At 25.2% G+C, this 18,145-nt stretch overlaps 2 protein-coding genes across 2 annotated transcripts in view; one reads left to right on the top strand and one right to left on the bottom strand.

Moving 5' to 3' along the window:
* LOC105848613 (myotrophin) overlaps window positions 1-8,485 on the bottom strand; it is a 63,752-nt gene extending 55,267 nt beyond the window's left edge. The window contains exon 1 of the mRNA XM_065790968.1: window positions 8,462-8,485. The gene's annotated coding sequence lies outside the window, so the exon portion shown is untranslated. The remainder of the gene's footprint in view (window positions 1-8,461) is intronic.
* A 6,520-nt stretch (window positions 8,486-15,005) lies between these two features.
* Window positions 15,006-17,464, top strand: LOC100210636 (ras-related protein Rap-2a). Its single transcript, XM_065790965.1, has 4 exons — window positions 15,006-15,434; window positions 16,307-16,363; window positions 16,465-16,538; window positions 16,641-17,464. Exons 1-4 carry the CDS (start codon window positions 15,107-15,109, stop codon window positions 17,037-17,039), a joined length of 858 nt encoding a protein of 285 aa, XP_065647037.1. The 5' UTR covers window positions 15,006-15,106; the 3' UTR covers window positions 17,040-17,464.
* The last annotated feature ends 681 nt before the right edge of the window (window positions 17,465-18,145 follow it).

Raw genomic sequence — 18,145 nt, 5'->3', positions numbered from 1 at the left:
TTCTTTTTAAAATTTTTAATGATGAATTATCTAAAGTAAATGAATGGTTTATAAGTAACCTCCATTCACTAAATGTAAATAAAACTAAATTCATCATGTTCCACAAACCAAACAAAATTGAAAATATTCCACTTAAACTGCCAAACCTTTTATTCAATAAAACAAATGTAAAAAGGGAATTTACTGTTTACTTTTTAGGAGTAATTCTTGATGAAAACTTTTCGTTTCTAATCGTTTGAAATTTATTGAAAGTAAAATCTTTTATAATATTTCCGTACTTAATAAAACTAAATCATTTTCAAATACTCTAATGAAAATTTATTTTTCATTTATTTACAGCTACCTTTCTTAATGCAATATTGCATGGGAAAGTAGTACTTCCACATGTACGAATTACGGAAAACTTCAAAAAAAAGTAAACAAAAGCATACTTGTATTTGGGGCTAACAGAACTGTGTGTTGCAAGTCGCTATTAAATTGTCTCAAGGCCTTAAATATTTATAAACTAAACATTTACCAAATATTACTAATCATTTTTAAAATGGCGCATGGAATATCTTAACTTATATTTCAATCTTACTTTTAGTGAAAAATCTTAGTCAACTGCAACCAAAACTAATTCATGGAGTATATGAAATAGTGTTTATTTAATTATTCATCGACTTTTAGTTTTTTTTCCAATTAAATAAAAATTCTTTAAGTGCAGTCAATTGGTGACAAATTTATATGCCTTCGTGCTATTTTGGGTAAAAACATAAAACTTGGTCTACAAGTTGATAATATTGAAATACTCATTTTGAGACTCAGACTCACTTTCAAATTGGCTCTACCTGTCTCCATGGTAACTGGATCATATCCGTAGCAGCAAGTTTTAAAAAAAAAAAATCTGAATTTATGCATCAATCGAAAGCTCATCAAAAATACAGCAAAAAATATAAAAACTATATGTTGTAATATACAACATATATGTAATTTACAACTTGTAAAAACTATATGTTGTAAAAACTACATGTTGAAAATAAATTGGTAACAAGTAGTAGGACTTTAAAAACATAAAGGTCAGGAGGTAAAGCGTTATATTTTTGTACCAAGTTGTATCTTTGAATTATACTTACACGTTCTCATGACGCAAATAGTTTAACTAAAATAAAAATTTAATTAATAGTTTTTAGAATAATACTAAAATATCAAACTTCAATTTTAAATAAATATTAAAAAAATAATGCATATATTAAAAGTTACCCCTAAAATTTTACATCAACTTGTTTAACCTTTTGTTTAAAACTTTTGGTAAATTATGAATTCAGCGCTCACAATCACTACAACAAACTTTTAAAACCGTTAACCCGTTGTTTAAAACTTTTGGAAAATTATGAATTCAGCGCTCATAATCACTACAACATTTGCAAAGTGCGGTATATGGAAGTAATGCTTTTACACATTTAAAAATACTATAATAGCTTTTCTCTTTTTTGAAACCGCATTGAGTTTGTTCACTGCACATTTTGGAAGCTTCCAGAATCGTTGTTCAAACAATTTTGTGAATATTGGCTTCCATAATCCAATCCACTCACATCTATTAGTTAATGGCTTTTTATACAACCATTGTGCTCAGCAATACAAAGCCTGGTAAACAATTTTAAAGATATGCAGTTGCATATTTCTAGAACTGTATGGGGGCATGGGGTCTTTTCTGTGTTCATTTACACTACTGTGGTCTTTTCTACGTTCATTTAAAAAATATTGTGAAAAAAAATATTGTGAAAAAATGCTTAAGATTCCTAAAAGGCCTAATGTTCCTTAGCAATAATATAAAAAGTACTTATTTTTATCAAAAATGAGTATTGCTTTAAAACTTTTTTTATGAAAATACGCTTCTTTTCAGACCCAGGTTGACATACTTTTGAATAATTTTTTTTCGCAATGTTAAGAGTTTTTCTGCAATCTTTAGAATTTGGGATTTTATCCCAAATTCTAAAGATTTGAACTTAAATATTATTAAAGCTTAACGTGATAGTGAAAAATGAGTTGCATATTTGAAATCAAAATAAGAAATGCTATAAGAAAAACATATTGTTTGCTCGGCAGCAGAATAGAATTTTTTTTTGTTGGCTTGTGTAACTAAACATTCAACTATTATTCAACTTTATTTTTAAGTGCAGTGGCGGATCCAGCATTTTTTGATCTTTGAGATAACTTCCAGACATGGAGCTAACTCCAAACATTTACATGTTTATACTTATGTCAAATAATGAGGGTTTGCAAAAAATTGCGATGATTGGAGGCTGGGAACAAAAAAGCCCCATAATCTTTGCAACACCTGCCCCAAAAGTAAGAGCAATAAGTTGGTGAAATATTTTTTGTACTATTCTCAACTAGACTTATATTCATCGATAATTTTTAAGTTTCATAGTATTATCTCTCAGCGTTCAAAAATTATGACCATATACAAATTACAACCCCCTCAAATTGAGGGGGTTTAAACTTCATATGATCTTAATTTTTGAACGCTGAGAGATAATACAATGAAACTTAAAAATTATCGATGAATATAAGTCTAATTGAGAAAAATACAAAAAATATTTTATCAACTTGTTGCTCTCACGTTTGGGGCAGGTGTTGCAAAAATTTTGGGGCTTTTTTGTTCCCAGCTTACAATCATCGCAATTTTTTGAAAACCCTCATTATTTGACATAAGTATAAACATATAAATGTTTGGAGTTAGCTCCATGTCTGGAAGTTAGCTATTTCAAAGATCAAAAAATGCTGGATCCGCCACTGAAGTGGACTGTGTTATTTTTAAGTGGAAGTGTTACTTTTAAGTGGACGGTTTATTTTTAAGTGGACTTTAAGTGGAAGTGGATAATAGTTTTTTTAGAAAATTCTAAAGTAGAAATTTTAGGATCTGATTCAACTTTCTCTAATATTTGATGCTAAAAAAATGATACTCCTGTTTTGCGGTCTTGGATTGTGGTCTATATTATCATAAGCAGCAGTTTTGAAAACGTTAAGATTCAAATTTAGTAGGCAAAGTCTTTTTTTCAGCAAAGTAGCTCAAAAACCTATTTGTGTTAAAAATTTCATAACCCTGTTATAAGACATTGATATCCCAAGTTTATAAAGTTTATCAAAAAGTATCTTTTTGCGAGTTTTCTTATGAATCATCAAGCATAAATCGCTATGGGACTTAACATAACTTTGATTATCGAGAATATCTTACTGCAAGATTTTAGCTGCTTTATACAATATAAAAAATTCGTTTTCATAATTCTTTTTATAACAATTTTTCAAAATATTTTCAAATGTAAAGTAGGAAAACTTCTTATAACTTAGATTTTTTTACATGTGCTAACAATCTCTGCTTTAATTTTGTAGTATGTATCCTTTCAAAAATGTTTCCACCAAGTTTGCCGATCCTTTTATAGTTGAGCAAGGTTAACTTTAAAGACAATTTAAAGACAATGTTATCATTATACTTCGTTTCTTGTATCATATTCTGTTTCAATTCAGCTAGGAACTGGGCATTAATTTGTTTGTCGAATTAATGTATGACATTTTATCGTACTCTTTTCGATTTAGATTTTCTAGAGAGACTTAACATACAAATAGAGGGATACCATTTTACCCCCTGGATTAATAACGTTTTAAAGCCCCGTCACTTGTTATTAGTTAATTTTTCCATATTGTGTTTTAGTATTTTTTGCTCCATTTTTTTGAGCTTTCGATTGGTATATAGAATATTAGTTTTTGAAAAATTAAAGTTCTGTTGCTATGGACAGGTGCTAGTTTCCATGGAAACCATTTGTGATCATTTTAAAAGTGGGTCTGAGTCTTAAAATAGGACGACTGAATAAGCACAAATTTCATAAGTGCGAACTGGCATAAGTGCAAAGCAGATACAAAAACTGGCACAAGTACGAACTGGCATAAGTGCAAATTGGCATAAGTGCGCCGAAAGAATTTAAAAACATTGACATAAGTGCAAACTGGCATAAGTGCAAATTGGCATAGGTGCAAAATACCAATTTGCACTAATGCCAGTCATACGAGTTTGTATATTTGCAAGTTTATTCGGCGCGCTTATGCCGATTCGCACTTATGCCAGTTCGCACTAATGCCGATGTTTGCAAATTTGTGAATTTTAATTGAATTCCTGCCCAAACTAAACCCTCAGGCAATCTAGCAGCATTACTTGCATGTACTACCTATTTGTCAGTCGATGTAGCAACACTCCTCGCATGTTCTACCTTTTTGCTAGTTTTTCGGTACTATTCCTAAATCCAAATTTCGATATTATACCGTATAGGCATTTTCGACATTATTCCTTCTAAATGAATTTAAATTTTTTTTTGAATTAATTCCTTAAAATTAATTTTCGATATTAGTCCCCAAAAAAAGTTACGATTAAGAAAACGAGTTTAAAGTCTACAGAAAAGCCATTACAAATATTCAAATTAAACCTCACTCAAATCACGACCCAAAGATTTTAAACTCTATATTTAAAGATTAAGTTCGTATTACTTATTATATATGCAGTAATTTATATTTACAAAATGAGACTATTTTCCTTTATTCAAATATTTAACGAAAATGGGTAAAACATATACCAACTTACACGTATTGCCAACTTAATTGGAAATAAACGGTTCATAAAAATCAACAAAATTCAATCAGATTTTCTTAACCTCACTACTGTATCATTACCGTATATACCATCACTATCTCCGAAATTAGAGAAAATAATTCGGAAAGATGGTTACTGAGTCTTCAAATCAAGTCCTAATTTAAAAACATTACTACTAGTAAACTAGTAAATCAAAAAAAAATTCTTTTTTCAAATCCATGCTTTATGCAAGCAGAATTCTATTGGGCCTAGAAATTCTTTTTTTGTTATCTTTTGTAGAAGGAAAAATTACTGTTACGTTTTTAAATTTTTTTTTTATTAATTCAGTGTTCTTATGGGGAAATACAAATTAAATTTTTGTTAGCTTAATTAACTTTTTTTGGTCAAATTTTTCCATTTTTTCCACAAATTAAATTTTTGTTAACTTAATTAACTTTTTTTGGTCAAATTTTTCCATTTCCTTGTATTGTCATCGAAAATGATTAAGTGTGCAAAATTTGAGCAAAATTGGTTGAGAAAAAAGCTTTCAAAAATTGATTTCAAATTTTGTGGCACACAAACATATATATATAGAAAGTAACCTTATATAAAGCATGGGAGAAAAAGTAGCGCGTTTTAAATTTTTGTTTTTTAACTTAATAACTTAAGACTTAAAAAACAATAGGTTTTGAATCGCTGCGCTTTAATGTCTTCGAAACTGCAAATAATTTGCAAATCAACGATTTTTGTGACGCAATTCATATCAAATAAATAAAATGTATGGGGAAATACAAATTAAATTTTTGTTAACTTAATAACCTTTTTTTGGTCAAATTTTTCCATTTCCTTGTATTGTCATCGAAAATGATTAAGTGTGCAAAATTTGAGCAAAATTGGTTGAGAAAAAAGCTTTCAAAAATTGATTTCAAATTTTGTGGCACACAAACATATATATATATATATAGAAAGTAACCTTATATAAAGCATGGAAAAACAAAACTAAATTCCTACATAATAGTCAATCCGCAACTTATTTAATTGCTCAAAGAGATACGTAGGCGAAACTAAATTTTAAATTAGTACTCGAACTCAACAACATCTAAAAAGTTTAAACGAGAGGAAACATTACCAGCCTGCAATTGTCACCCTAAACAAGTTTTGCTCGCAAGAAATAAAGTGGGAGAACTTAAAAATAATTAAAGTAGAAACAAAAAAATTTAATCAAAAAGTGCGCGAAACTCTTGAAATACAGAGGTATCAGTGAAATACTCCTTTATATGGCGGGATTAATCTAGATAACATGTAGTTTGTTAAAACTAAATCTTGTAATTCGTTTCTTTTATTTGTACGTAAACAAGAAAGAAGCCATTCAATTGCTGACGTCAGTTAAGTTTAAACTGTTTTTAATGTTAAAATTTTTTTGTGATGCTGGTAACCATAATCCAGCAAAAATTTCCAATAATAAATTATTTGTATTAAGTTACTCGTATTATATGATGTTTTCTTAATAATATAACATATACTTCTATACACGATAGGCCGGGTGAATAAAAATGAGCAATTGCTTTTACTCAGAAATAGATCAGCTTTACGAGAATAAAAACATTTGTAGTTTGCTCTAGTTTTTATTCACGCAAAGTTAAGCAATTTGCTCAGTAACTGTTCATCTTTACGTGAATAAAAACTTAACCAAAGTAGTTAAAAGTAAAGTAAAATAGTAAAAGCAATTGCTAATTTTTATTCACCCGGCCTGATGTCAATACTAAAGTTCCAGCATTTGCGGATCCAGCATTTTTTGGTCTTCGAGATATCTAACTTCCAGACATGGAGCAAACTCCAAACATTTATATTTTTACACTAATACCAAATAAGGATGCTTTGCAAAAAAAATTATAAGGTGAATATTTTAATCCGCCCCTGTCTATTTTAAAATATTCACCTTATAATTTTTTTACAGTGTAAAAAATCTTTTAGACTGAAAAATTTCCTATTACAAAAACTTTACAAGTTTGCATAGAAAGTTTTTTATGATTACATTAATTATCAACACCTCAACTTTAAGATCGCTAAAAATGAAGAAATATATCATAAATTAATTTTCCTTGATACTGTAATTAGTTTTTAAAATCAAAAATTTGTTATGCATATAAATATATTTGATACAATTTTATGAAAAAACACACACCGGTCTATTATCATATTCTCATAGCATCACGAGTATCAATTATAGATCAGAACTCATAAAAACTCTTTTTAATAGTGTTTAAAATTAGCAGCAATTGGATTACGTTTCATCTAGACATTGAAAAAACAAACAAACAATTCAAAATAATTCTTATTCTCTCAACTTAGTCAAAAAAACTTTAAAATCTAGCCTTCACAATCTTATTTCTACTAAAAAAGTTATACACGCTTCAAAATCTCTCAACATTTATTACTTTAAATTTCATTTATCGGAAAAACCTATCAGTATTACCAGTTTAGTAAATATAAAAATATTGTAAAGAAAACAAGTCAAAGTAGTCCTGACACACAATATCAGCAGCATGTTCTCATTGACACTTTACCAAATAATATCAGCAGCATGTTCTCATTGACACTTTACCTATTAATATCAGCAGCATGTTCTCATTGACACTTTACCTAATAATATCAGCAGCTTGTTTTTATTGACACTTTACCTAATAATCTAAAAACTTTTGTCGTTTATAAATTCGTATGATCTAGCCGTAATGTTTGTTATATTGGTGAAATCACAATTGACTATAAAACAAAGAGTTTTGAACACATCAGCTCTGATAAAATCTTACATATTATAACAACGCCTTTCATTATTTCCTATATGTAAAAATTCTTTGAGAACTAACTCATTCATCTACTTCAAGTCAAAGAAATAATTTATATTAAACTTGAAAAATTTTCACTCAACATTCACGTAAAACATTCACTCAACATTCACGTAAAACATTCACTCAACATTCACGTAAAACATTACAGTTGCTGATCACTTGAGTAAAATTTATTTATATATAAATTTATTTTTTATATATATAAATTTATTTTAAATATATATAAAATTGTTATATATATCAGACCAGTTCATACAAAAAAATTTTTAATAGTTAATTGGCTAGATGTTTGAATGTTGTTAATTGATGAAAAAAATAAATCCTGAAAGTTTAAAAGCATTAATGCAATATTTAGTAACAGCTTAATTAACTTTACTTTTAAACGGGGTTCTAATATTTTAAAAAAAAAAAGATCTTTTAAAGAAGGTCAACCTGGTACTCAAAAGAAGCAAAATAATGTATAAATTTCAAAAATAATATTTACTTTATAAAAGATATATTAAAAAATTTTTCTTTTTTATTAATATTCTTTAAAAATGCATTTTTTTTTGTAGTTAAAAAATCAGAGCTTTTATATGCAAAAAAATCAAAAATAATAATTTTAGCATGAAACGATTTTGTTTTTTTTAATTTTTATATAATTTTGCTTCTTTTAAGACCCAATATGACTTTTAAAAAACTATGCTTTTCAAAATATTCGGGACCTGTTAAAAAGCAAAATTAATTGAGCTGTCCCTAAAACACATTGGTTAAGCCTGCAATTTTGAACTAATTTTCCTGAACACAAACCACATCAAATCAAAGGGTAACTCAATTAAAGTTCAAAAATTATTTCTTTAGATACAATTTTGAAATGGTAGACCATATAATATATATATATATATATATATATATATATATATATATATATATATATATATATATATATATATATATATATATCCTTTTTTTTAAATAATGTCTGCTTAATAAAGAATAAAATATAGTTTGGCAAAAATATTATTTTTACCTTGTAAGTAAGTTTTCACCAGTTGATGATAGTTTTTATTACTAATGTTAATGTAGAATTTGCAATGCACTAAGGTGATATTTTTTAGGCAGAAAAAAAACGAAACTAAAAAGAAGAAAAAAACTTAAAGAAAACTCAACTTAATAATTAATACTAAATAATTCAATTTTCGAATAATGAAAAATAATAAGTTTTCAATTTATTTTTAAAACAATAAATTTTTCCAGATGCATTTTTAAACGTTTCAAACAATTTCAAGACATTTCAAATGATTTTTAAAGTATTTTAACAATACATAACATATAATATAATATATCATTAGTTTATAACTTTATTTATATTTATTATATTATTAAATTAATATGATATATATTGATATAGAAAATGTGGTATAAAATTGATATATAAAAAATGATAGTGAGTAATATTTATTGACGCATAAAAAAAAGAATAAATACCATAAAATAAAAAAAGATTTAATTTATATCCAATGTTTATACGAAAAGTATAAAAAGTATATAAACAAAAAGTATAACAAAACAAAAACAAAAGCAAGAAAAATTTTCAAAGCAGTTACAATATAAAGTTCGTACTGGATTTTTATCTTATTTTTTATTATTTAATCAATTCTTTAATCAATCTTTATAAATATTTAATCAATCTTTCGTATTATATGATTTGACAAGTATATTTTAAAACAATAAATATTACCAGATATATATATAAAAAAAAAAAAAACTAAAGCCTAAAATATTTAAACAAAAATTTTTTTTTCGTATATCAATACCAAAAAATACTAAATCTTCTATGTTTACTTTATCAGGTGTTTTTCAAAAATTTCTAAATTGAAAAAAGTATATAAATAATGTATATAAATAAATATAATCAAATAATGTATAACTCTGGTTTTGATACAACATGTTGAAACTTTTTCTAACAAAAGAATAAAAAGAAAATTAATTTATTCATTATTTTAATACTTATTAATAATATATTTTGTTTTACATTTAATTTTTAAGTAAGTGAGGCCATTAAACTTGCGTTAAAGCGTGGCTCACTAATATCTTTGAGTGTGGCTATTGGAAGCAAAAAGTCAATTAAATTCCAACGTTCAAAAATAAATTGTTAAACTTATATTTTTACTTTAAACTAAAAAAACAATAAAAATCTAAATATGATAAATTAGTAAAAGTTATAAATAAGTTTGAATAAGAAAATTGCATATTAGCACGTTTTTTTAAAACCTTATCCTTTATAATCTTATTTTATGAATCTAATACTTTGATTACGTCAAATGAAGTTTTTTCAAGCTATAAATAAAAAATTAAGTATTTTATCCTTAATGTCACGCGCCATCATGTTTTTTTGTAAAACATGGTTTGTAAAATTTTGTATATGAGATTTTTTTATTTCATTTTCTGAAACTTCTTTTATTATGTGTTTAGTTAGAAAAAAATTTATTTTAAAATAAAATCATACCTTTCCTACCTTTTTACTACATTTTTCTATTTATTTTGAAATCAATACATTTTTCTATATACTTATTTTAAAATTAATACAATTTTCTATTTACTTATTTTAAAATCAATACATTTTAGTACTAATTTTACAATCAATACAATTTTCTATTTACTTATTTTAAAATCAATACATTTTTCTATTTACTTATTATAAAATGAGTACATTTTTCTATCTACATATTATAAAAGCAACAAATGTTTCTATTTACTTATTTTAAAATAAATAAACTTTTTTATTTACTTATTTCAAAATCAATACACTTTTCCATTTATTTATTTAAAAATAAATACATTTTTCTAAAACTAAAAATAAAATTTTTTCAATAATAAGTTTGGACTGAAAATTTAATATCCGTTTGTTCGCTGTTAATAAAAAATGTGGAATAATTGTAACTAGTATTTGTATCAAATATTTAATAATATTTGATTACAATGAATAAAATTTGTATCAAATATTTAATAATATTTGATTACAATGAATAAAATTTGTATCAAGTATTTAATATTAATTAATATTGTATATTAAATATAATATTGAATAATATTTGATTATAATGAATAATACTTGTATCAAATATTGAATAATATTTGATTACAATGAATAAAGTTTGTATCAAATATTTAATAATATTTGATGACAATGAATAAAATTTGAATCAAATATTTAATATTGATTAATATTGTATATTGAATATAATATTGAATAATATTTGATTATAATGAATAAACCCATACAACTGTTAACAATAGTAAAAATTTTGTTGATAATAGTATAAGTTGAAATTGTAGTTATATATTATATTATATAGTTATATATTATATTGATAATTATACTGATATATTAATTTTTGATGACAATTATTGAAATTATTCACATTTTATTTTCTAATCAATATATAAAACTATTTTGTACTGGCATTTTGGTATTTAAATGGACATGATTTTCAAAAAAATTAAAAAATTTTAGCGACAAAATGAGCTATACTATGAATATTTTTGCAAAATATAAAACTTTTACTTATAAAACAAATTATGTTTTTTTTTACTCCTTAACCTTTAATAAAACAAATTATGCTTGGTTATTTATTCTTAACCTATAAAGTTTGTCTGACTGCATAAAGTGTTTTAAATGCTTTCCACCTTCATTTCTAATTATTGCGTTTTCAAGCAGTATATTTTAAAGTGCAGTCAAAAAAAAAGTTGTGCGATAAATAAGCAAATCATTCTTTAAAATACACAATTTTATTAATAATGAATAAATTTTATTAACAATGATATTTTATTAATAATGATATTTTATTAATAATGATATTTTATTAATAATGATATTATATTTACTTGTAATATGTACTCTTTTATCGTTCGAAACGTTTTTCTTCTATTTTTAAATTAAACTTAATACCATTTGGAAAATTTTCCAGCAAATTAGTTATCATTGTTGAACTATTTACTTAAAATTTTTTGATATTTTAAATGTGTCAATAGTATTAAAAAATTTGATAATCTTAATTTAAAAAAATTTTCAATAATTGTTTTAAATTATTTTTATTAATATAATTGCAGTTCCTCATGAGTTATTGTTAAAAATCTTTGCACACAATTTAAAAAATGTTCTTTAATTGTGCGCAAAGTATTGCAACAGCTTCATATTTTGCAAAATGTTGTTAAATGTTGTAAAATTAATGTTGTTATCTGTATGATTTTGAATGTTATTTTTATGCTGGGTAAAAGCTGTTGTATTGATATTGTTTGATGTTGTTGTGACATTTTGCTTCATTTATTGCGCAGTATATTGAGTCTATGGTATTTATTGCGCAGTATATTGAGTCTATGGTATTTATTGCGCAGTATATTGAGTCTATGGTATTTATTGCGCAGTATATTGAGTCTATGGTATAGATTTATAGATAACAGTTTATGGAATTTTTATTGTCGTTTTAAAGTCTTCCAAACACTAGCTGTATTGGAGTTTATAAGTTATATTTACTTCCTAATATATACAACGATTATTTTAAAGGAATTTTTTTTTGTTTCAATCTAAGACTTCAACATGAAATGGAAATTAAAATTTTTTACATAATTTATAGAAATTCCGCGGTGTTCTGTGATAAAACCATTCTTAAAGTTAATAACCACATTTTAAAAAAAAAAATGCAACCAAGCTGACTGTTACAAAAAAATGGGGAAAAAAAACGCAGCTTAAATTCTGCCATCTTTTTTAAATTTAAGAATTCTTATTAGATTTTAATTAGGGATCATCCATAACGAACGTACGCTTCAAATGCGGGAAAGGGGGTTTGCAAATGGCGTATATAAAATGAGTGGCAGGGGGTCAATTACAAAAGTAAGGAGACACTAAATTAAAATAAACAACATTAAATGTTGGATAGGTAAGTTAAAAGCGTAGGTTTTTAGGCTTAATGGGGTTTAATGGTTTAATGCATATTTCATTGTGGAATATTGGTAAACAGTTTTATGAACCAAATCAAAAGTTTTTAGGATAATTAATATAAATTAGGGCTCTTAAAAATACCTATGTTGAAGAATCTAAAATCAAATCTGAAGAACAAATAAACCATTAATCTCTGTGTAGTGAAAAAAAGTCATAGCTTCCTTTTTTTTTTTTTTTTTTCCGCCAATATAAAATTTTTAACGTAACAAATAAACTTGAGCAAGCAGAGGACGATGGTCTTATCATCTTGCCTCGTTAATTTCAATTATATTTTACAATCAATATCAATTAAATATAAGATAAACACAAATTATAAGATATTTAAATATATATAAATATAAGATCTCGTATAAGTAAAATAGCCAAGTAAATGTATCTTTATAAATATAAATACAATTAAATTCATTTTTATAAATATAACCATAAACATTTCCAGCTATTGTGTAAATGAAAAAAAAAATTTCAAGACGTGTGAAAGTTTTTTAAAAATAAGAGGTTGTTACAGTAATGTTGAGGTCAAGTAACTGTTGTTTAACAACGCATTTAAAATGTTGAAAAGAGTTTATCATTTTAATCTCATTTGTGAGAATTGAGCTCCACAAATGTGGTCCTCTTCTAGATATTGAGAATTTGGATTGTCTCAAAGACATTTTTGGAATATAGTAGTTGTGCTTAGAATGTTTTGTTTCGTATTTTTGATCAATAAGTTGGAAGTAATTATGGATTATTTTTGGGACCAAATTATTTTTTACTTTGAACGTAAACTGAAAGATGCTATAAATGTTTTGTTCATAAACATTAAGAACTCTCAGTTCTTTCATTATTTGTTTAGCACTAACATATCCATTTGTGAATATGCGGTATGCTTGCTTTTGTTTTTTATAGACTAAGGCTAGTTTTGATTGGTAAGTACCTGCCCAGGCAACATTGTAGTAACTAATGTAGCTATTAATAAATGCAAAGTATAAATTTTTTAGACATACTTTATTTAAATATACTTAGCTTTATGCATAATCCCAATGCTTTTAGATATTTTATTTTCTAACAACTTGATATGCTCTTTCCAGCTAATATGTTCATCTAGTATGAGTCCTAGAAACTTTACAGAAAATACTCTTTTTAATTTTGTTTTATCAACTAATATATCTAGAAGTTTTAATGGTAATGTGTCTGACTTTGTTGGTTTTGTGAAAAGAATGTATTTGCTTTTTACAATGTTTAAGGAAAGCTTGTTGGCCTTCAACCAATCGCTTAGCTCTTCAAGCTCCTGATTTACTGTGTTAAAAATAGTTTTAATATTTGAGTGAGTGTAGAAAGCTTAGGTGTCATCTGAAAAAAATAATAAAATTCAGTATACGAGATGATAAAAATATGTCGTTAATATAGACAAGAAAAGCAAAGGACCTAGAATAGATCCCTGGGGAACGCCACAAGTAATGGTTTCAAGGGAAGTGTAAGTTTTATTGTAATATAAAGCTTGTTTCCGATTGTTTAGATAGCATCTAAACCATTTTAGATTTTATTTTTTATACCATAGTTACTAAGTTTGCATAGAAGGATCTCGTGATCTACAGTATCGAACGCCTTTGAAAAATCTATAAATACTCCAAGTGTATATTGATTTTTGTCAAAACCATTCAAAATTTCGTTAACTAACTTTATAATTTCGTTATACTAACTTTATATTTTCTTCAGCTTTCAGCGCTAAGATCTTAAATCTAAGATAAAAAAAAATATCCATTTAAATGGTTTAAAGTTTACCATCGTTTAACCATATTAAGCTTTAAGTTGTATTAAACTATGCCAAAAAATTCTAATCCAAAAAAATCCAGGCTAGTTCAAAGATAGCGCTTTAGTGATTGTTACTCATAAGTTAAAAAAAAGAAAAAAACTTTTTACCTACAAATTATTAATGCTTATATTGATAGGTATTTCAAAAATATATTTAATAATAAGAAAAGTCAGAGATTATCTGATAACGATGAATGAGTCTTAACATCTGTCTCCAAACATAAATTAAGTTATGCAGTTTAAGATTTTCTAGACCATTTATAATTTTTTCAGTATAATTCGGTTATTGTCTACTTTATTCAATTTAGAGTTTTATTATTATTAATTTTAAATTATTGTAATAATTTTAACATAACAGTGTTCAGCCAACATTGTTTCTAATTGTGAATTATCCATGCTATATATAAACCTTAAATATCCAGATATTGAAAACTAACGCCTTTCAAAGTCTTTTTAAAGCCGTTAAAAAAACCGACTCAAAGTTACTATAGACATTACATAAGTTACTTTAGACACACAGATAAAACAAAAAAAAAGTTTAAATTGTTGTTTAGATCAGTGTGTTTACTGGTTTAAATATTCATTTACATAAAATTCCGCATACAAAAGATTACCGGAAACTAAAAATCGAGAATTTATGCGAATTTGTTAGAAAATTATGATCACAAATTGATCAGCTAAAATGATTATCAATATTGACCTCATAAAGATTATTTTTCTACCGATTAAGACATCACTCGTGTATTCAATATTATACAATATTATATAATAAATGATTCATACATGTAATAAGCAATTATTATTTTATCGTTTGAATTCTAATCGAAAAAAAAAACATCATCATCGATCAGATTTTTGTAAAAGTTTTATTGACTTTTTAAGATGCAGAATAATTTTTCAGTTACAAGCGGAAATCAAAGAGGATCAATGGTAATGTCAGCTCTAAACGGAAATCAAAGAGGATCCGTGGTTATGTCAGCAATATCTCCAATGTTAATGATTCCAACTTTATCAAAACTTGAGAAGAGTCCAAGTTTGCGTAGAAAGAACGAGAAAAAAGTTGAACATCCAACAATCGAGTCAAACGTGGATAACTTTAAGGATGCAAATTTCGATAAAAGTTTGAAAGAAAATGATATGAGAAAAATTAGCAATAAGACAAGAGAATGCAATATAATACTTTTAGGAGATCTGGAAATCGGTAAAACTGGTGAGTTCCAATTTCCCAATTTCTGTTTTAAAGTTTCTAAGAATTTATAAATAAAGTTTTCTTAACATTCACAAATTTAAGGACTGATTTAACAATACACTAGGTTTTTATAAAATTTGCACACTTTAATTTTTGTATATATATATATATATATATATATATATATATATATATATATATATATATATATATATATATATATATATATGTGTGTGTGTGTATATATATGTGTATATATATATGTGTATATATATATATATATATATATATATATATATATATATACGTATATATATATATATATATATATATATATATATATATATATATATATATATATATATATATATATATATATATATATATATATATATGTGTGTGAGTATATATATGTGTGTATATATATGTGTATATATATATGTGTATATATATATATATATATATATATATATATATATATATATATATACGTATATATATATATATATATATATATATATATATATATATATATATATATATATATATATATATATATATATATATATATATATATATATATATAAGTTTAAAATCTTTATGGTTCCAGGGTTACTCTCCTGTCAGTTTTGCTTTAAACAAACTTGTATTATGGGATTAAATGAGTATATTTTAATAAATAAAAAAGTTAAATATATTGTCTAAACGATTATGAGAAAAATATGAAACTATGTTGTATTTTAAAAAAACTTATTTTTTTAAATAATAAAAATATTGTAGCCTTTACTGAAATTACGTGTGTTTTGCAAATGGGCTTCTGATATATACGGCATTTGAATTTATTTTACTATTTGTTTTTAAAAGTCTCATAATTTTTATTGAAAATTTTTTAGCGTTTGCAGTTCGTTTTGTAACAAGACGGTACCTTCATGAATATGATCTAGATTTGGGTAACTTTTTTTCAACTAGTTTTGATTTAGGTCAATTTATTTCAGTACTCTTTTTATATTTCTTTTTTTAAGTCATTTTTTTTTATTTCATTAAATTTTAGAAAGAACATATGAAAAAACCTTAGAGTATGCAGACGATCAGATACTTGTTAGGTTATGGGATACAGTTAAATCGGTGCGGATTCATAAAATTTCTATTATATTTTTACATAGAGTACTATTTATATATATAATGCTTTTGTGTTCGCAATTCAATCTTATATTTTTTTAAATTTAGAGTTGGGAGAGCTATGTTGATCAAGCAGATGGATTTATTGTTATGTACTCAGTAACTTCAGTTAAAAGTGCATTTAATGCAAAAAATATTATAAAATCAATTCGATCTTCTTCTGCAACTAGAAACCTTCCAATTATGATGGCTGGAAATAAAGTTGACCTCGAACATGCAAGAAAAGTCTCTCAACAAGAAATGAACAATTTTGCAAATGCAAATGATTGTATTTTTGAAGAATTTTCAGTTGCATGTACAACATTGATTGACCCAATTTTACTATTGTTACTGAAACAAATTATACAAACTAAACGAGACAAATGTTTGCTATCCTCGCAACGAGATTTTACTGGTAGCAAATCGTCGTTATCTAAAAACAAGTTTACAAGATTTCTTTACCGTTGAATTATGTTGATTTGCTTACGCATTTTCATGATTTTATTAGCAGATCATGACTACCATGGTAGTATTGAAAGATCTTAGTAGATTGAAGCTTTATATGATCTTTAGTATCACCTCAGTATCATAGTAGTTAATCATCAGATTTTTACTACCATATTAGGTTCATTAGATTTGAAATATCATACATTGTTCATTAGATTATATCTTTTAGAGTTTGGTATGTCTCTAGACCTTTGGTATTATAGTAGCTTTAGTAGATCTTAAGTATTAATTTAGCTTTAGCCTCATTAATATAGTGCGCTTTAGTATATTATTGCTTTATTATATTTTGCTATATTTATTTATTGTAAATAACATATGAACTTATATCATCTTTTTTTAATACATAAATTATGTTAATACTATAAAAAATATTTACAAAAATATTATTGTTTTTGTCCTTATGTTCATTTTCCTACTATTTGAATATAGTTATATTTTGTATATCAAGTATTTTGGACACTGAATCCTATATCAATGTCATTTTATCGTGCACCAATCCTTTACCAACACCATTTTATCCTGTATCAATTTGTGGAGGTTTAAAGTAAAGAAAAGTTGTTGGTCACCTTTGTTCAGGGTAAACACTTCAAACAGGGTAAAAACCTTTGTAGCTGTGCAGTCTAGTATTATAATAAACACGAGATAACTTTACTGCTTTTGATACTTTATTAAACATGTGGATAAATGGTGTTAACTGAAAAATGATTTTAACTGAAAAAATTTATCAATTTTGACAAATTTAATTATTTTCACTTAAAAATCTGAAATAAAAGTCGTATAGGTATTTAACTTACTAAGAATTTTAAAAACATGGTTGTAGTAAAAATTGATTTTTAGTTGTATAACTTATAAACAAATAGGGAAATTGGTAGGGGCACAACCAATTTCCCTATTTGTTTTTAACTTAAGTTTAAAAATTTAAGCTTTATATTAAAAAATATTTTGGCAGGGATTTACGGTGCATACTTTTATCCTGCATACTTTAAGAACAGTTTGCAGATAATGAATTGTACCAATCATATCCTATTGTTTCGATCCTATCTCATTGTAATAATTTCTATACCAAC

Source organism: Hydra vulgaris, chromosome 02, assembly GCF_038396675.1.
Source record: "Hydra vulgaris chromosome 02, alternate assembly HydraT2T_AEP".
In the NCBI taxonomy this organism is placed as follows: Eukaryota; Metazoa; Cnidaria; class Hydrozoa; order Anthoathecata; family Hydridae; genus Hydra; species Hydra vulgaris.
Note: the sequence above shows the minus strand (reverse complement) of the source record. Positions and strands in the feature narration are given on the sequence as shown.

Excerpts from the sequence above, each read along its gene's own strand:
- LOC100210636 (XM_065790965.1), top strand. The coding sequence starts at position 15,107 with ATGCAGAATAATTTTTCAGTTACAAGCGGAAATCAAAGAGGATCAATG. Across the intron at positions 16,364-16,464 it reads TGAATATGATCTAGATTTGG|AAAGAACATATGAAAAAACC; the intron begins GTAACTTTTTTT and ends ATTAAATTTTAG. Across the intron at positions 16,539-16,640 it reads TATGGGATACAGTTAAATCG|AGTTGGGAGAGCTATGTTGA; the intron begins GTGCGGATTCAT and ends TTTTAAATTTAG.